A 21,432-nucleotide genomic window follows, 5' to 3' on the forward strand; every position below is an offset into this window, starting at 1 on the left:
GGCGTGGAGGATATAACTCCACTGAGTTATATCCAATCTGTCTAGGCGGGGCTGATGAAAGGAAATGAGGATAGGTCTCTTGTGATACAATAGTGAATAATTGTTATTAGGACTGATTGTGAGGGGAGTGATTAACTTTTCAGTCTAGGAGCGGAGGTCCCTGGGACCATCAGTGGAGAAGAGCGGAGAGCGGGACCCTACCCAGAGAAGCAGTGACACCAGAGATGGAGGCAGAGACGATGACGTGGAGAGATGGAGCAGCTGGGGACTTTAAGATCCAGAGAGGGAGAGGGGCTGTGTGCTGATGACTGGGGAGCAGGCTTGTAGTATATACCCTTTGGTTGGTTGATGATGCATGGAGGGAATTGTAACCATGGCAATGAAATGATATACAATAGAATGAATGTAAAACTAATGTTCTCCCATGTAAACTATCACATAATTCATAATAAAACATTTTAAAAAATGTATAGAAGAAGCAGCTCTGAAACTTGCTCTCTAGCATAGAAATGCTAAAGTGAATGGAAGAAATTAAGTCAAAGAGTTGGACAGAAAATTTCATAGGGCAACTTGAAATGACAAAGTCAAATATTATATAATAGAATGTGCAAAGGCCTGGAGTTAGAAAATCAAAAGGTAAATGCATGTTGCTCAGTATTTCTCAAGCTGAAAGAACTAAAGAAATAATTCAAGCCTTGACTTCTAATATTTAAAGATTCCATGGGCAAAAATATTGAATGATGCAGCAGAAGTATCAAAAGAAGATGGAAGATATACACAGAGTCACTATCAAATGGTCGATGTTCAACCATTTTAAGGGTTAGCATATGATCAAGAGCCAATGGTACTGAAGGAGGAAGGCCAAGCTGCAAAGAAGGTATTGGCAAGAACAAGGCTCCAGGAAGTGACAGAAAACAAATTGAAATCTTTCAACAAACTGATATAACACCTGAGGCACTCACTCATCTATGCCAAGAAATTTGGAGACAGTTATTTGTCCAACTGGTTGGAAGAAATCCACTTTCAAAAGAGAGGTGACCCAAGAGAATGAGAAAATCATAGAACAATAAATAACACTACTATCACATGCAAGTAAAATTGTGCTGAAGATAATTCATAAATGGTTGCATCAGAACATCTACAAGTTAAGTGCCAGAAAGTCAAGCTGGATTCAGAAGATGGATCTTGGCTAAAAGCAGAGAATACCAGAAAGGTGTTTACTTGTGCTTCATTAACTGTGTGAAGGCTTTTCACTGTGTGGATCATGACTAGCTATGTATAACTCTGTAAAGACTGGGTATTCTAGAACACTTACTTGATTATGCTCATGAGGAACCTGTACATAGACCAAGAGGCAGTTGTTCAAACAGAACAAGGGGATACTGAATGGTTTAAAATCAGGAATGGTGTGTGCCAGGACTGTATTCTTTCCCTATACTTACTTTAATCTGTATCTGAGCAAATAATCCAAGAAGCTGGATTATATTAAGAAGATCATAGCATCAAGATTGATGGAAGACTCATTAACAACCTGCGATATGCAGATGATACAATACAACCTTGCTTGTTGAAAGTTAAGGCTTCAGATGCTTATTGATGAAGATCAAAGACCATAGCATTCAGTATGGATTGTACCTGAATGCAAAGAAAACAAAAATCCTCACAACTGAACTAATAACATGATTAATGGAGAAAAGACTGAAGTTGTCAAAGACTTCGTTTTGCTTGGATCCATTATCAGCACTCACGGAAGCAGCAAACAATGTATTGCACTAGGCAAGTAAGCTGCACAAGACCTCTTTAAAGTATTCTACAGCTTGAATTATGGTGTTAGAGAAGAATTTTGAAAGTACCATGGACTACCAGAAGAAAAATGTTGGAAAAGGTACAGTCAGAATGTTCCTTGGAGGCAAAGATGGCAAGACTTCTTATCTCATACTTGAGACATTTTATTGGGAGAGACCAGATCCTTGAGAAGGACATCATGTTTAGTAGTGTGAACGGTCAGTGAAAAAGAAGACCCCCAATGATATGGACTGACACTGTGGCAGTAGCAATGGTTCAAGTGTGACCAAAACTGTGAAGATAGTACAGGGCCAAACTGTTTTTGTTCTGTTGTGCAGAGTCACTACGAGTCGGAACTGACTCAACAGTACCTAAATACAACAATGCTCTAGAAGAGCCACAGAAACTCGTCTAATCCAAATCTTTCTGGCTTTCATTTTTCTCAATGATACTATGGATATTTAGGTTGCATTAGCATTCTCAACATGTCTAATTCTACAGAGTTTCCCTAGGTATCCTCTCACATTAAAAAAAAACATGTTGCCCACTGCCTATAGCCACAACTTCTTTAGGTAATGGAAATGCAAAATTGTTTTCTCAAAGGGTTCCTAAATTTATATAACATTTTATGAATATGATGTCGTTTTTTAGGGTATTTGTGAAAAGTATTGTGTCTTCACCATTCTTTCCAAATTGCATGTAAAACTATTTAATGGTGTGAAGTTAGATTTGTGTGATAAAGTCCTAAATGTTCCTATTAGCACCAGAGCAGCAAAGGGCATTTACCAGTAAAGTAAAGAAATACTATGAGGCACTTTTTTTGCTTCCTAAGAGTTTTCATTCATTGCTTTTGGTTAAAGCAAATGGCCCTGCAAGGTCCTGCAAATGTCATGTTTCATGACAAAATTTCTATCTCTTCATTTTACTTTTCCTCTTAAATATGGAAGGGACAGGGTTATGGAAGGGACAGTTAATTTAAATGCCATATACCTATGATAATTGTGTGGGGATAGTTTAACTTTAATTTCCAAATAGATTTTTCATTTTCTCTTATGCACCTCTTTTACCTTGAATACTTAGAATAATTTGGTGGACATCAGTTTTCTCTCAGGCCTGGGGACAGTATGTGTGGTAGAGTGTATGTTAGGTGGACTCATGCTCTGTATTGGCTGACAGCCCACCCTCCTGCCACACTGACATACAGGAAGCAGTCACAAGACAGCCTGACAGAGCCACTCGCCTGGTCTTCCAGTCCTCTTCTGACTTGGACCTGCTTTTGCGGGCTGCTCTCTGTTTTTCCTCCAGTCGCTTTTTTTCTTCACTAGCTTGATCTAAATAAAAATAAGAACATCAGTGAAAAGCCCTTCTTCTGCATGGAGGCCATGCCAGGCACTGTCCTAAGCACAATAATACTATGGAGAAGCATCTGTGTGCATGAATATCATCTCCACAGAACTGGAACCCAGGCTAGTGAGAGGCAGAGCTGGTATTTAAGACCTACCATCTGTCTTCATAACTGTGTTCTGAACAAACTCTAGGCATATTACCTGTCACCAATGTGCCATTTGTTGTGATGTGGGGACTTGCATAGTGCTATGATGCTGGAAACCATACCACTGGTATTTCAAATACTGTCAGGGTCACCCATGGTAGGAAAATTTTAACAGCGCATGCAGACTAACACTGTGTAGAAAAACATGGTGATCAACTTCCTAAAATGAACCAATGAAAACTCCCTAGGTCACAACACAGTATCATGACATACAGTGCTGGAGGATAGACGCCCTTGGTGGGAAGCAACAAAGGACTCAAGCCTGCTGACAATCATGAGGATTAGGAGGGGCTGGGCATGTTCATTCTGTTGGGCATGGAGTCCCCGAGCTTGAGAGTCAACTTGGTAGCAACTAACCACCACCACCACCACCACATGCATTTATCAATCAGAACCCCATATGATGTGAAAGTTCTTCAGTGAAAATGTGGGGAAACCTGAATACAACATGTCAAATTATTCTACATTCTTACTAAGACTTCACGGAGCTCCTTCTGATTCCATTAAGAGGAAATTCACAGTTCCCAAAATAGCACTGCATTGTCTCACTGATCATTTGAGGCGAGAATCAGAGCATCTGGTTAGATTAGTTTCTCCAGCTTGGCGTTACTGACATTTGGGGTCAGAAAGTTCCTTGTTGTGGAGGACTGCGCTGTGCACTCTAGGATGGCTCGTCAAATTCTTAGCCTCTGACTATTAGATGCCAATAGCACCTCTCTGATAAACCCCAAGTCCTATGATGTGACAGTTGAAGTCTCTGGACATTGCCATGTCTCCTGAGGAAACCATCCCAGACTGAGAATCTGAGTTAGAAGAACAGTTAGGAGGCATTTCACACTTTGGAATAAAACATTAAAATGAATCCAGAGGAGGCTCATGAGGTGATATTTACATTCTCCAATGTACAATGAAATTATCAGAATGCAGCTTAAAGGTGTTATTGTTTTCTCAAATGCCCCTCTAACATTTAAGATACACCTCTAGCCATGTAAAACTGTCAGACAAATGTCACTGAAATAATGATTCTACTATAGATTTCCAGTTTCAAAACGAACAACAAAAACAAAAACTATATTTTCATTGAATAATTATCTGGGAGACTAAAAATGCCAGTATCCTAGTGATGCCTACAATCAAGAGGAGTAAAGCAGGCCAACATCCCTGGGGGCATCAGTACCCACTGCTGGCATCATGAGGTGGGAGTTACCTATTTCCCCGTTTTCCATAGCTCTTATGTCAGGTCGTAACCGGCAGTCCGTTTTAGGAATCACACTCTCCATTTCCTTGTCTACTTCATTTAAAACCATTGCAAAATTAGTGAAATTATACATCTGAAAAGAAGAAAAGGGAATGAATTAAGACATGCCAAGGCAGAAAGCAAAATGAATAGTTCCAAAAGTAGACCAGAAGACAGGCGTGTTGGCAGCAATGGTCAGTGGTTTTCAGATCACATATCTAAATGCTTCACCGAAGTCTGTGCTGCCTAAGGATATGTATAGATCTCGGAGACATTTCAAAGCAGGCCTCACAAGACACATGTCCATCCATGTCAACTTTTAGTAGAAGCAGAAGTAACAGTATTATTTTTCCTCATTAAACTCATTCTTTACTGGGCCTGGGGGCTCCCACTGAAGATGGTGCAGTCTTACTCCTGAGTAAGTGACAAGTCCTAATAAAAAGCCCACCTCAGCTCACCTTCCTCACCCAGATCCCAGGAGGTGGACATCACAAGTACCTTGGGTCTTCAGGTGAGAGGAAAGGCAGATGGGCACACAGACGCCAGCAGAGGGGCAGGAGGGGTCTGGGCTGGCCCTGTGAGTGCTATCAAAGACAAGAAAGAAGAAGGCCACATGCCAAAAGTCTGTCTCACCTGGGCAGAGTTTGGAGGCCTGGGGGCTATTCTCCACAGGAGAACACTTCCAGGGATAACAAATACACTTTCAGAATCGGGCACAGGCATTTCATCTGACTCCTCAGAAGTGCTCATCTGTAAGAAACAACACATGAATGCGATTTAGGTACAGTGCTGTAGATGAATACACTTACATTGTGCAGAACCATCACCATTTATGGAACACCACTGGAGCACAGTGGCTTTATAGGGTAAGCATGGGATTGTGAACCACAAGTTGGTGGTTTGAGCCCACCAGCCACTTCACAGGTGAGAAGTGAGGCTGTCTGCTCCCATAAAGATTTACAGCCTTGAAAATCCTATTCAGAGTTGCTGAGTTGGGACCGACTCTACAGCACATATCCGCCACCACCTCTTATATGTCACAACTATACTTGTTAAGTGCCATCAAGTTGGTTCTGACTCACAGTAACCCTGTATAGGGTTTCCAAGGAGCAGCTGGTGGCTTTGAACCTTCGACCTTGTGATTAAAAACGACCTTGTTGTCTAGTGCTATTACTTGATATATTTAATCCTGATGTAATGAACCTATAAGTAAATATTATTACCCTAAGTTTATATATAAAGAAGTTAAGGCTTTGGAAGGTCAGATAATATTTCCAAGGCCACACAGTTTCAAATTTTAAACTACTGCTAAGGAACTGTTAATACACCATTTCAAAAACATTGAGGCGTGAAATAAGCCAGACACAAAAGGACGAATACTCTATGACCTCACTTTTAGGAAATATCTACAACAGGCAAATATATAGAGACCAAAGTGTTCCATGTTCCCAAGGGCAGGGTAGCAGGGGGATATTAGATAGGGGTACCGAGTTTCTGGTTTCTCTGTGGGGTGATGACAAACTTTTTTGAAATGGACAGTTGTAATGGCAGCACACTCATGCCGCTAAATTCTACACTTAAGCAATGGTTAAAATGGGGCAAACGTTTTGTTATATGTATTTTATAATTAAGGGGAAAAACCAAATGCCCAACACCCAAGAAAGCAGCAAGCAGGTGACAACACTGGCACAAAGCTTCCCAGAGCATGGAAGATTCCAGGGCAGGAAGGTAACACAGCAGGGAAGAGTGCACGCGTGAGCAGCATTTGCTCTCCAAGGAGGAAGCCCACTTCTCTACGAAGACCGACAGGGATTTAAGGAACAGGAAGGCCAATGTCTGGAATTCCGTCCACGTCCTTTTCTGTTCCACCCCTCTGTGACAGACAGACAGACAACAAATGTGGGTGAGGGTGTCTTTGGCCAGGCCGCCTCATGTTGGCAGGAGCTGCTGACAAGGAGTTCAGTTCCGGGCTCCCTGGGTCCTGGAACATCTCCTCCTTTAGCACTGAGTTCTCCAACAGCTGCAGGGAAGCAGCAATGCAGCTTGTGGAATTCAGAAAAAGCAGGCAGGACACACAGGATATCACAGGGAACACAGAACCGTGTACAGGGTGATGAGAAAGGCCAGAGCCAATGACAACAGGTGCTCTGGTCTCTCTTATCAAAATGCAGCTTTAATAAAACTCTTTCACCTCAGGATCATGGTTAGTTCAATTTACAAAGAAAGTCACTAATAAGTATACCTTTTGCTTTTTAAGGAATATTGTTGAAGTTGCTGTTGTTAAGTGCTGTCGAGTCAGTTTCGACTCACAGAGACCCTGGATAGGATTTCCAAAGAGTGGCTGGTGGGTTTGAACCACTGATCTTGCAGTTTGCAGTCCAGTACTTATTCTACAGCACCACTCCAGGGCTCCTTAGGGTTTCTTCAACTCTAGCATATGTAAGAACCACTGCAGAGGCCCAGGGTGAGACCTGAGTGCCTGGCATTTTTAACAAGCTCTTGAGTGAGGCTTATGTTGCCAATCTTCAGACATACCTTGAGCAAAGAGGACACACTTCATCTTAAAATGAGCTCGGTTCTCTTCTGAGCCCGTTACACCTGCCAGCTCACCTAACAGGTTGTTGTTGTTGTTAAGTACTGTTAGTCAGTTGTGACTCACAGCAACCCTGTGAGTGCTGACCCGACAGCACCATGCCAGGACTCTGTACATGACAGAACTCCAGTCATGAATGCTGGAGACAGGATCCTAACCCAGAGTCTGTGCTCTCCTAGTTACTGGGGGCAATCAGGACTCAACACAAATGCTTCCTGTCCACACAGATGCCCGCTTCCTTTCGCTCTCCCTTCTTCTGCCCAGTCTGTGGAACTGCAGAACTGCAGCGCCTTCTTGGGGCCATCCTGCAAGAAGCTATGTGCCAGACCCACGGGGAATCTATCAGGATATTAACTGTCCCATAAAGAGAAAGTTCAGTAAGGGAAGAAGAGTGATGACCATAACTGAAGTGACTTCATGACAGGGAAAAGCAAAACAATCAACAAATATGAGCATGCAAAGGATCATTTTAGGACATTTTCAATATCCACAGGAGCTGAATTTATAATGCACATAAACAGAAAAGAAGAAAATAAAGTTTGCCTCACTAAAATGAACTACCACTTTCCAAAGCTACCTGAAAGGTTTCCAAGTCCCATCCATCAGAGTTTTATATGGGACAGTAAACCCACATTGTTAAGTGGTAAATGTTAAGTCAAATGTTTGCTTGACTGAAAGAGACTCAGTGTAGGAGGCAATGGGGAAGGGGGACTTCCTGTTCAGGAGACACAGGACACCACGCTTCTGTTAAGGGTGACAGAAACATTTGGGAATGGATAATGGTGACAGCTGAACTCTGTGATAAACGTCATTAATGTCACTGTGAAAAATATTGGGATGGATGGCAACTGGTTTGTTAAATGTATACGATAGAGCTTCAAAAAGTTCATGGAACAATTGTATTATCTTTCAATTCCATTACGCCATGAACTTTTGAAGCCCTTCATATTTACAATTTTTAAAAAGAGGAGAGAGATTCTAGGGGGGAAAAAACCCTCTATGCAATGGCAATAAGAAAAAAAAAACAAAAAAGGTCAAACTGGGATGAATAAAAACAGGTCACCTCCAACGGGATTAGTACAAACGTGGGAGTCTGGGTATTCCTTTGATACCACTCTAAGGGCATTCACCTGCTTACTGTTCTTCTTCTCCTCAGTATTTTTCTTATCATTTTTTTTGTACGCGTCAAAAGTGGCCAAGTCCACACTGTATAAACACTCAGTCCACTTCCCGTAGACGGCACAGAGCTTCTTTTTGCTGTCGGGAAAAATGGATGCGGAGCCAACAGTTAAAACAGGTCTTTTTGCTGTACTCTAATCATACTAGATGATGAAACCTAATCATACTAGGAAGGAACTCTGATAGCGTAGTGGTTATGAACCAGGTTGCTAACCTCAGAGTCAGCAGTTCAAAACTACCAGTTGTTCAGCGGGAGAAAGATGAGGCTTTCTGCTCCCATAAAGATTTACAGCCTCAGAAACCCTGTACAGGGTCGCTATGAGTCGGAACCGACTCCACGGCACATAACAACAATCATATTAGAAGGAGCTCTGCTAGCGCTAGTGGTTACGAATCAGGCTGTGAACTTCAAGGTCAGCGGTTCAAAACTACCAGCTGTAACGCGGGAGAAAGATTAGGCTTTCTGCTCCCGTGAAGATTTACAGCCTCAGAAACCTTATGCAGGGTTGATTTGAGTCAGCACTGATTCCACGGCACATAACCACCAATCATATTAGAAAGATTTTTAAGAATCAGATATTTTACAGAAATAGGTATTTCTTTTAATAGAAAAACTGATTTTCACTGTATTGCTGAGTAAGATTACATCAGCAGGTTTGAATACTGACTTTTAGTGAGTGACCACCTACTGCTATTGGCCCTGGCACATACTGCTGCTTCTCCAGCCCCAGGGTCAGCTGAGGGCTGGCCAGCTGTGAACCACAGGCTCTCACTGGACGCCTGGTAGAGCACTTGGCCTGTCCTTCTAGTTCACACTGGTGTCAAAGCTCTGCTGAAACCTGCTCAGCTTCAGAGCTGCACACAAGCCTCCACTGATGAATGCCAGGTACATCTGCCAGCAACTGAACTGGGTCACCCACACGGAAGGCAAGAACTCTACCACTGAAACCCCAAGGCATTCCCAAGGCCCCTCAACACCGATCATGTACAAACTTTACCTCTTATCTTGAATGTAGCCTTCGACTTTGTGTAACTCCTTACCAAAAAGGCCACATGGCTTAAAATTCAATACACATTTGTCCCCAGTCCTATGAAAGAAACAGTACATTCAGATCATCATTCAACACCAATACAGAATAATAATTATGATAACCTTTCTAGCAGGAATAAAACTTAAAAATTAAGCTTGCCTAAAATCACAAAGTAAGACTTGAACTCAGCTCTTTTGAACTCATGGTCCCCCTTCCTTTTAGGAGAAACAACCTGGATAACCCAAACGAACCAACAGAAGAAAAAGCTGAGACGGGAATTAAGATTCTCACAAGTTGGGGAATCTCAGAGTTCATCTTTATCAGAAACTCTAATAAACCTGTTCTGAAGCCCCCATCATTGGAGGGCTTCTATTTACTCTGTGCTGTGCTACATAATTCTTGGTTTGTTTTTGTTTTTATAAAATAAGAGAGTCCACGGGATGGGTGTGATGAGAGCTGGAAGACTGCGCATGCGCCCTGACTCACTTGTGGTTGGTGATCTCCACATTGCCGTACTGCTCGATCCACAGCTTGCCCACGATGATATTATGTACACAGCAGGTGGGGTTTGTCCACGTGTATGCTTCACCATGTCTACAAAATAACCGCAAAGTGAAAAGTCTTATTTCATTTGAAAAGTATATCTCTCAAATGCCACCGCTCAGGGTACCAAAGCACCCACTCAGTTCTGGGTTTAATATCAGCTCTCCTGGCATTAACTCAATGACCCACCACCCTCATTGGTTCTTCAGAGAAAGCGAAGGTTTAATTTAAAAAGTAAGTACTTCTATCAAGCTCCAAATAAACTGTACACTTCTTCATTGTAAGGCTCCAAAAACTTGGTGAAAACTAAGTGAAATTAGAGGTAGGAAGACTGAAAGAAGCTCCTCTGGCTAGTAGGTGGGGTTTCAACCTCTCGGTTTGGCCATGCATTTCCCAACATTAGGTTGGTCTTCTGGCAAAGATGTGACAGGAGAGAAAAAGAAAAGCCAAGGAACAAGGATCCCCATCAGCACAGGTTCCTGTACCCAGCTTTTCTAGTCAGGAGAAGGGCTTTTCTGTGCTTTGGGTAACAGAGTGGGCTGTTGCCACCAGGACCATCAGTGGAGGGGATCTGCGGGACAAGAGCCTGTTCCTGGGGTAAGGCTGGGAGGGAAAAAGAAAGCAGCAGTTTCCACCCTCTCCTCCTTCCTGCAAGGGTCCATCTTCCCAGGTCTGCTAAAGAGATGAACCCACTCAGAACAGAGAGAGTAAGGAAACTGTTTTCTGTCCATCTCCTCAGCCAAGCTCTGGGATCTGGGCTGCTCTGGGTCAGTTAGGAGACGCAGGAAGGAGAACAAACAAACAAACAAACAAAATTAAAATCCATCTTTGGGTTTTAATTTCTCTCCCCGGTGTGCCTGTGACCATTCATTTTTCAAAAACTGCAACTGTCCACCATGCAGGATTTTCCATGCAATCAGCGGGAGAGACAAGGGAGAGTGTGCTTACTCTGTGAACTGGAACAACTGCCAGTTCACAGAAGTTAAAGCTAGTCTTTATATTGCTATTGCAAAAGAGAGACTGTCCAACTTCCCTCATATCTAAGATGCACTGCACAGTTGTGATTTTTACATTTCTCATGATGAATTTGCTGTAAAAGATGGCTATAGAGACTGAACATTGACCTCCTGATTTATAAAGCCTGCTTCATATGCGCTGTCATGGGGTGGTTAATCTGTCTTAAGACAAATCCAAACACCAGAGTCAAACATCAAGCTAAACTTCTAGCAGACACTCTGACTCAAGAATGACGATGATTGCCATAGTTCTCATATTCTCTTAAATGGAGAGAGATCCTTTACACGTTATAGAAGCTACCACCCTCCCTAGTTCTTGACCAAGGTCAGGTCTGTATGCAGGTGTATGTGATTAATGGTTGGTATTTATGGGGAAAGTTTGGCAGCTTGATTCCAACTTACTCAAGGAGCTCTAAGGTGATGGTGCCTTTAGGTTCTGCTTCTACACTCTTCCCCCAAAACTTGAGTTTGGGATAGATTGAGCCATGAAAGATGAAATCACTGTTTAATCCTTCAGCATGAAATGCACTAATTGGTGGGTGATGGCTGACTTGTTCAGAGATGAGTCTGAATCCAAGGTCATCTCTTAAGTGATATAAAAAAAAGGAAAAAGCATTATAATTAACTCTATTATTGAGTTTGTGCATGGTTGTTATTGCTGTCAAAAAATAAAGTATTAAAGAGAAAAGTTGAACAAAGAATACAGTTCTTTGTTACCCTGATGAAAGAACAACTTAATATAAGAGTTGGAGAAACTGTACAAAGGCAACTCAAACTACAAAATTAAATATAAGTGCCGTTGAATCAGTTCTGATTCATGGAGACCCCATGCACAACAGAACAAAACACTGCCTGGTCCTGAGCCATCAAGTCCAGCTGCTGTTATGTTTGAGCCCACTGTTGCTGTCACTGTGCCAATATCTATCATTGAGGGTCTTCCTCTTGAACCCTGACCCTTCAGTTGACCAAGTATGATGTACTTCTCCAGCGACTTGTCCAAAGTACGAGAGAGAAAATCTTGTCATCCTTACTTCTAAGGAGCATTCTGGCTATACTTCTTTTAAGATAGACTGATTTGCTCTTGTGGCAGTCCATGCTACTTTCTATATTCTTCACCAACACCATAAATCAAATGCACTGACTCTGCTACAACCTTCCTTATTCATTGTCCAATTTTCACATGCATATGAGGCAACTGAAAATACCATGGCTTGGGTCAAGCACACCTTAGTCCTCAAACTGATATATTTGGTCCTTCAACACTTTAAAGAGATTGTTTGCAGCAGATTTATCTAATGCAGTACATCATTTCATTACTTGACTGCTGCTTCCATGAGTGTTGATTTTGGATCCAAGAAAAGTGAAGACTTTGACAATTTCAACCTTTTCTCTGTTTATCAGGATGTTATTTATTGGTCCAGTTGTAAGGATTTTGTTTTCTTTACAATGAGGTACAATACATACTGAAGGCAATAGTCTTTGGTCTTCATTGCTGAGTATTTCAAGTCCTTTTCGTTACCAGGAAGCAAGATGTGTCAGATCTGCATATTTCATGTTGTTAATGAGTCTTCCTGCAATCCTGATGCCATGTTCTTCTTCATGTAATTCAGTTTTTCTCAGATTATCTGCTCATTATATAGACTGAATAAGTATGGTGAAATGATACAACCCTGGTGTACACCTTTCCTGATTTGAAACCATTCCATAACTCCTTGTTCTCTTTCAATGACAGCCTCTTGGTCTATGTACAGGCTCCTCATGAGCACAATTAAATATTCTGGGACATTTATTTCTCACAATGTCATCCATAATTTGATATGATCCACAGAGCTGAAAGCCTTTGCATACTCATTAAAGCACAAGTGAACATCTTTCTGACATCAGCAGTGATATCCCTTGTTCCATGTCTTCTCTGAATCTGGCTTGAATTTCTGGCAGCTCCTTGTCAATATACTGCTGCAACTGTTTTTGAATTATGTTTATCAAACTTTTACTTGTATATGATATTAATGATATTGTCCAATGATTATTACATTCCATTGGGTCACCTTTCTTTGCAAATATGGATCTCTTCCAATCAGTTTGCCAGGTAGCTTATCTTCTAAATTTCTTGGCATAGATGATTCAGTTTCTGCAGTGTTCGATCAGTTTGGTGGAACATTTCAATTTGTTTTCTGTCAATTCCTGGAACCTTGTTTTTTGCCAATGCCTTCAGTGCAGTTTGGACTTCAGTACTATTGGTTCTCGACCATATGCTATCTACCTCTTGAAATGGTTGAACCACAAGCAATTCCTTATGGTTACAGTGACTTTGTGTATGAATTTCAAGTTCTTTTGATGCTTCCTGCATCATTCAATATTCTGTCCCTAAAAATCCTTCAATATTTTAAGTTGATGCTTGGGTTTTTTTCTTCAGGTTTTTTTCAGATTGAGAAATGCTGACTGTGTTCTTCCCTTTTGGTTTTCTAACTCCAGGTCTTTGTATATTTCATTATAATACTTTATTTTGATTTCTTGAGTTGCACTTTGAAATTTTCTGTTCAGCTCTTTTACTTTTTTCTTCCAGTTGCTTTAGCTTCTTTAGACTCAATAGCAAGTTTCAGAGTCTCTTCAGACATCCATTTTGGTCTTTTCAATGACCTTTTGCTTTTTTCATGGATAATGTTCTTTCTTTCTTTTAAACATTCAGGCACATATAATAATTTATACAACCAAAGGGCACATTCTGCAAGTCTGCCTCCTGGCTGCCAGCTCGCAGTCCCTCTCTTTCCATGAATCTAGAGTTCTCAGTTTCTCCCTCTCCATTGTTCGCATCTCTGCCTCCATCTCTGGTGTCACTGCTTCTCTGGATAAGGTCTCGTATTCTGCTTGTGCTATTCTTCCTTGATGGTCCTAGAGTACTGTTCCTGGACTATAAGATTAACTACTCCCCCATTTTTGTTACAAAACTTCTACCTTTACAATTGTGACAGTCACAGTCATAATAACAATTACTCACTACTGAATCATAAGAATCTTATCCCCATCTCTTTTTACTAGACCCAACATAGGTAGGATGAAAACTATTCAGTGGGGACTCTATCTTTCCCAACTAAATTCCCTCTTGAAACCTTGTATGCCAGTCACTTTGTGCCTTTATCACCCCCTCATTTTAGGTAGCCAATGTCTAAGTTGTCCGTCCTTATTTATCCTGTATGCAGAGGAGATAGCATTGATACTTGATGTGAAGACTCCTTCTCTCTCTATTGGATTTTGAGCTACTAACTCCATGAATATATGTCAAGTTCATCAAATTATAGCAATTTATCCTCATTTGCTTTATCAAAAATAGTTTTCTTTTATATCTTCTTCTAGTCGAGTTCTCATTATTAAACCATTGAGGCTAAGTCAAATGGGTACTATCTGCAAGTCTGGATTGCTTTGGGTAGTACTGACATTTTCACAATGTTAAATTTTCCTATCCAGGAGCATGGTATAGTCTTCCATTTTTGTCTCTTCTGGGTTCTTATAGTAGTGTTTTGTAGTTTTCTTTGTATAGGTCCTTTGTCAGTACTACCCAAAGCATCATCAATGGATGATGATCTTGAGGTCATCCCACAACTCTTCTAGTTTTGGGTCATTAATGTCTAATGCATCAATGTGTTCATGAGACAGCCTCCAAATTTAGGTGGGATATATTCAAGGAGCTCTGGTAGCGTAGTGGTTACGAATCGGGCTGCGAAACTTAAGGTCAGCATTTTGAAACTACCAGCTGTTCCTCGGGAGAAAGATGAGGCTTTCTGCTCCTGTAAAAATTTACAGCCTCGGAAACCCTGTACAGGATCGCTATGAGTCAGAACCGACTCCACGGCACATAACAACAACATATTCAAGGTCATATTTTGGATCTCATATGCTTATTTTAATTATCTTCAGCTTCAGCCTGAACTTTCATATGAGCAATTGGTGGTCTGTTCCACCATTCTGCCCCTGGCCTTGTTTCGGCTGATAATGGGGAGCTTCTCCAACATCTTTTCCTATGAAGTAGTTGATTTCATTCTTGTATATTTCATCTGTTGAGGTCCATGTGCATAGTGTCCATTTATGTTGTTGAAAAATGGTATTTGTAATGAATTAAGTCTTGCAAAATTCTATCATATGATCTCCAACATAATTTCTATCACCAGGCCTAACTGATCTTTACTTCCATCTTTTACATTTCAATCAGCAGTAATTATCAGTGCATCTTGATTGATCAATTTCAGACTGAAGACATTGGTAGAATTCTTCAATTTCATCATGACTGGCGTTAGTGGTTGGTGCGTGAATTTGAATAACAGTGGTATTCATTTGTCTTTCTTCTAGGTGTATGGATATTATCCTATCACAGACTGTATTTTCCTTCAAGACTGATCTTAAAATGCTTTTTTAAATGATGAATGTCACACCACTCTTCTTCAATTTGTCATTCTAGGCACAGTAAACCTACCTCAAAAAAATTTACAAAATCATTTGATTTGCTTTTCCGAATCATAATGGCCAATAGCAGTCCATTTTAGCTCACTAATGCCCAGTGAGCTAAATATTTATGCATTCCTTTTCATTTTTGATGATTTTATTTTTCCTAGATTCATACTTATTACATGTTCTAATTATTAATGGATATTTGCAGCTGCTTCTTCCCATTTAGAGTTATGCTACATCAGCAAATGAAGGTTCTGACAGCTTTACTCTAATCACACCATTGCGGTCAGCTCTACTTGAGGAGGCAACTCTTTTCCAGTCTTATTTTGAATGCCTTCCAACCTGAGGGGCTCATTTTCCGGCACTATATTTAACTGTATTCCACTGTGATTTATAAAGGTTTTGGTGTCCTGGTGTGGCACTGTAAGACAGCCACAGGACCACAACAAGGCTGGATGACACCCACCAGTCCCTTCTCCGAAACATCATACAGGGTCTCTATGAGTCAGAACCAATGTGACAGCACTTCATAATAACAATCACTCAGAAGTGGTCCATCTCTCCTTCTTCCTAGTCTGTCTTAGTATGGAAGATCTGTTGAAACCTGTCCACCACAGGTGACCCTGCTGGTATTTAAAATACTGGTGACATAGCTTCCAGCATCACAGCAACACACAAGCCACCACAGTACAACAAACTGACAGGTGAGTGCTATAATTATATAATTTAAAAATAATTCTATCTATTTGAACACATCAAAATAATTCAAATGAATTTGGCTGATCTTCATGAATTAGTAATATTACCCATGTGAATTTAAAATGCAGTGTTCCATTTATATTTGGAGAAATCTAGTGTTCACTTTCAAATAGGTAGGCAATAAATATGATGAAAACTTGTGCAGAGGATACAGAAAAGTTAGAGCCAAATGAGTTCCCTTATATGTGTGTAAACACGACATTGGCTGGAGGAGGCAACAACAGCTGCACTGTAGATGCATTGCTTTGCCTTTATGGAACTGAAGACATTTATGCTGACATACTGTAATATGCATATGGTCACAAAAAACAATGCAGCTATGTCTTACAAGCTGTGTATGGAGAAAAAGAGAGTGGTAAGTACTATACTGTCAGCACCACTGAAACCTTTGTGATTCATTACTTTTCATAATGGTTCTTTTTAGGTATGCTTCAAAATGATAGCCTCCCAAATAATAAGTGAACAGCACAGAAACAAGCATCAAGATTGTGATCTTACGCCAACCATTCAAAATTGTTTTGGTGATGCTCAAAGTCTAATAATTTCCTTTTGACTTCAAAAGCAATATAAACCATGTGAATCCAGCTATCCATCTGGAATGTACTGAAAGGATCTCACCGAATTAATTCGTAAGTCTCTCCCAGAAGTGGATTGAAAGGCTTGCCAGTCCGTTCCCACTGAGAAGCCACAGCTGACACAGCAAACGCTGCAACACACTGGGGGACAGAGCATTAGAACAGGTCAGACACTGCCCAGCACTCCCTTACCCTCTTAGGAAGTGACTTTTTTTGAGGACTATGATTTATAAAATAATTTCAAGGAGTTTAATTACTTTGGAATTTAAATATGGCTCTAACATCTAAATAGGGAAACCTGGGTTTTTTAAATGAAAATTAATTTCTTTTTCTATGCTACTGCCCAATGAGATTTTGTACAAAAGCCTACGACTAAGACAAGTTTTCTAAAGGACTTTAAAAAACATTCTCAAGCCCCCAAAGTACTATTAATTCATTTGCATATTTTAAAAAGTACATTTTTAGGAGATAAGAGATACAAAACAATGAAATGATGTCGGGTCTAGCGAGGTTAGGAAGTAGTTAAGTTACTGAGAGGAAAACAGAAAGATTCTGTTTAGAATACGACTAACTGCTTTGTTTCGAGGGGAACAATGAGTTCCCTGTACTCAGTTATCAAACTCATCCATGGACATAAAACAAAGACCTTCTATTCAGAAGTTCAGGTCCTTGTATTTTGCTGTAATGTCCAGCACTATGTATATGGACTCCTGGTGTGGCGCTGTAGGAACAGCTCTGAACTTTGAACTACAAGGTCAGCAGTTCCATCCTACCAGCTGCTCCTCAGAAACCCTATACAGGGTCACTATGAGTTTGGATCTACTCGAAGGCGCTTAACAACAACATGTAAGGAAGAGGATTTTAAAAAGTTCCTGGAAATATTCCATTATTTTTCAATTCTCTTTTCCACAAACTTTAAAAAGTCCCTTTGTATATTTATACACACACAGAAGCAAAAACACGTATATATTTACACACACACGTGTGTGTGTTCATTTCTTCTTGGAAACACTCTTAAGAAATTCTGAAAGGAGAAAGGGTGAATTTTTCCTGCTGAACCACAGGTCAGCAGTTCAACTCCACCAGCTGCTCCTCAGAAACTCGATCCAGGGTCGCCCGCCATGAGTTGGAACCGACTCGATGGCATTTAACAATAACAACAAGCACTCTAATGATAGTTTCTAAAGTTAAGATTTAGAAACAGCTAAACAATATCCAGGTTTGGTTTATGCACTGGTTTCTGCTTTTCTTTTACTTCTCATCTGTCTTTCCTCTCTAGAGGCACTGTAACTAGAAGATGGCAGATTGGAAGCAGGGGACACTCCAAACATGCTGATTAAGTTTGAGAACGTGTTCGAGCCTCACATTGAACTAGATGCTCATTTTGAACATATGGGCAGGGAGTCACTGAAACCATTTGCAGTGTTTGGTACATACCTGCATCCTTTCCACAGGATCAGAGAAAGAACTGGCCTTTTGGATGAGGTATGTGTGTTCCATATATTCAGTTAGTCGCTGGAGGAAGCTCAAAGGCTCATTAAATATAACTGGCATCGTGATCTTGGATAATTCCTATTGAACAAGAAAATGCTAAATGTTATGTCCAATACACATAGTCAATTTATCTGCTAGCTTTGCACACCATGCTCCTGGAAGGAGGTTAACAGAAAATAGCAACCCATGCCATTTAATTATCACATGAATCTTTCCAGATCATCGAATACTACAAAGCATGTTGGTGTAAATCCGGAAGGGAATACGAAGACGACACAAACATACTCTCCTACTCCAAGGAGCTTACAATCTGGTAGTGTGCATGCAATGATGATTACTAACAGGGCTGCCTTAGATTGGAATTTGGAAATGGGGTATGAAGACGATGTGGGCACAAAAAGCTAAAACCATTCTTAAAGGTATTTTTCCAGAAGAAATTTCAGTCCATTTCTGAGGTATGTTAGTGGGCCTCCTCCAGCTTAATGATGTAAACCATAATCTCCTTTAATGTGGTCTCTTTGGGGGGGTCAAATGGGAGAACGAGAAACCAATTGTATAACTGTTTTGATACTGAAAACTGACAAATGTCTTCCTGAACTAAAGAACCAGTCCCTCTGAAATAGTAAGAAATAATGATTCAGTGATAGGGCAAGTGTCTCCGGCCTGAACATACTGTTCACTACATGCCATGAATAGTAATAATACCGCAGGTCCTTTCAAGATTTCAGCAAATAATAAACTTAGCTTCGCATTCTCTGGTTAGTAGAGGGAACATTCTGTTTATCTTCCCAACAATCTACCTTACATTATTTAACTTTTCCTTAGAACCAGGGTCTTTCCTGAAGGTTGCCGGCTAAAGCCACATGGTCAGGACTAAATATCACATAGTTTCTCTTTCAACACGAATATCCATATCTTACCGACCTGCACAATCAAAAATAATGCATCCTGCACAAAACTGCAACTATAGCATATTAAAAAGAAAATAAGCTTATTTATTATCTATAATATAATACTGTGGAACAATGACAAACATGTAGCGGCTCAACCCAATTAAAGTAAATGGTAGATTAATTGCTGACTTTCTAGGGAGACTAAGGAGAACAGAGATAAAGAAAAGAAGATTCAACTAAGTCTGCCCTAAGATCTTATTACCCAGAAGTCCATTGTTGGGGACAAGTCAAAACAATTGGGACTAAAAAGGCAAGTCTTAATTGAGATGCCCCAGATAAATAGCAACTAGTAACAAGACTTTCTTGAACTTAAAAGCTACCTTTATTGTTTTGTTTGCTTTTTAAAGACTTGAAGAGTAAAATATGTTTTGTATAAAATTTAATAACATACAAATACATGAAAATGCCTAATTCTCTCCCTACTTTTCTCCCCAGGGGCAAAGCACCATCAACTGTTTAGAATACATTCCTATGTATCTATGTATCTGCTCCTATATACATCTTACTGTGTTTTGTTTTGTTAATGGAGTCAGTTCTACATACTGACCATGAATTGCTTTGTTCAATTTGGAGGTCTTTCTGTGGACATAGATGTGCGCTATCAGGTTCTTTGTAACTTTCAGATAGCAGAATGGTAAAACCACTGAATAAGATTCAAGTTTCATTGCTGGCTCTGCCATTCACTCTCCACATAAGCTTGGTGAAGCGAAACCCTGTGCCTCTTTCTTTATCAATAACATGGGATTCATATAATGGTAGCAACCACAAAGCACTGTTAAAAGATTTGTGAATTAATATTTGCAAAGCACACAGAGCAGTTCTGGGCACATCAGTACATGCTCTTTGTGCTTGTTCAATTAAAAAAATAAAAATAGTTCAAACAGAAATACATCACAAAGTATTATATATCCTAAAAGACAAGAAAAAGCTGCTTTAAACTGGATTCCTCTAAGAGGGATTTCTCGATCATTTAAAATTTTGACAGCTATCACCAAGATAAATGTTTTACCTTCTCAGCAATGATGCAAGGAGTCAGGATTTTTTAAACCCAAAGCGAAGTGCATTGCTTTTGACCTAGTCATGTTCATTCAACAAATACTTAAATGAGTACCTACTGCGCTCATCACCATCCCCAATCTGTATTTGGAATTCCCTCCCTTCTCCCTTAACACCTCTACATTGTTCCGATATTTCAAGGCCCAGTTCAGGTTTCGTGAAAGTGGCCTGATTAGTGTCTTTCCTAAATTCATGTCCACCAGAACCTCAGAATATGACCTTATTTAGGAATAGGCCCTTTGCAGATGTAAATAAGATAAGGACTGATACAAGAGTATATTGGACTATGTTTGAGAATATTAAAAGTACCATGGGCTGCTAGAAAAACAAACAAACTTGTGTTGGAAGAAGTATAACCACAATGCTTCCTAGAAGCCGGGATGATGAGACTTCGTCTCTCAAACTTTAGACATATTATCAGAGGGACCTATCCCTGGAGAAGGACATCATGCTAGGTAAAGTGGAGGGTTAATGGAAGAGAGGAAGACCCCCAGTGAGATGGACTGGCTCAGTGGTAGCAGCAATGGGCTGTAGCTTAACAAGGATTGTGAGAATGGTATAGAACCGGGCCGAGTGTTTTGTTCTGTTGTGCATAAAGTCACTATGAATGGGTACTGACTCGATGGCACCTAACAACAACAAAATCTGGAGAAAGTATGCTTATAAGAGACAGAACATAAAACACAGAGACTCAGAGAAGTCGGCAATATCAAGGCAGAGACTGGAGTAAGGCATGTACAGGCCAGGAAGGCCGAGAACTGTCGTCACCCACTGGAAGCTCAGAGAGATGTCTGCAACGGGTTCTGCCTCAGAGTCTGCAGGAGGAACCAATCTTGCCAACATCTTGGTTTCAGACTTCTGTCCTCCAGAAAGATGAGAAAGTTAATTTCTGTTGTTTTAAACCACCCAGTTTGTGGCAATTTCTTGTAGCAGTACTAGGAATTCATCCATCTTGCTCCCTCAACTAGTCTAGAACTCACTGATTTCATTCTCCCTCAAACCCCTGGGGTACCAGAATCTATTGCTCAAAGCTAACCGCGTGATCACATAATGAGTTCCTATCACCTGCTGCAAGAGCTGAACAGAAAATTTCAAAGATCAGCTCGAGAAGATAAAGCCAAATACTATAATAAAATGTGCAAAGATTTAGAGTTAGAAAACCAAAAGGGAAGAACACGGTCAGCATTTCTCAAGCTGGGAGAACTGAAGAAAAAAT

The 21,432-nt window shown here is 40.4% G+C and overlaps 1 protein-coding gene across 1 annotated transcript in view; it reads right to left on the minus strand.

The window, feature by feature from the left end:
* OSBPL1A (oxysterol binding protein-like 1A) overlaps positions 1-21,432 on the minus strand; it is a 274,214-nt gene that overhangs the window by 3,025 nt on the left and 249,757 nt on the right. Inside the window, exons 18-26 of the mRNA XM_006835025.1 lie at positions 18,151-18,285; positions 16,757-16,854; positions 11,339-11,521; positions 9,864-9,971; positions 9,345-9,434; positions 8,298-8,424; positions 5,208-5,324; positions 4,545-4,668; positions 3,026-3,116 (exon numbers count right to left, since the gene is read on the minus strand). Of these exons, the coding sequence (XP_006835088.1) occupies positions 3,026-3,116; positions 4,545-4,668; positions 5,208-5,324; positions 8,298-8,424; positions 9,345-9,434; positions 9,864-9,971; positions 11,339-11,521; positions 16,757-16,854; positions 18,151-18,285 (1,073 nt within the window). The remainder of the gene's footprint in view (positions 1-3,025; positions 3,117-4,544; positions 4,669-5,207; positions 5,325-8,297; positions 8,425-9,344; positions 9,435-9,863; positions 9,972-11,338; positions 11,522-16,756; positions 16,855-18,150; positions 18,286-21,432) is intronic.

This window comes from Chrysochloris asiatica, unplaced genomic scaffold (assembly GCF_000296735.1).
Source record: "Chrysochloris asiatica unplaced genomic scaffold, ChrAsi1.0 scaffold00015, whole genome shotgun sequence".
Lineage (NCBI taxonomy): Eukaryota > Metazoa > Chordata > Mammalia > Afrosoricida > Chrysochloridae > Chrysochloris > Chrysochloris asiatica.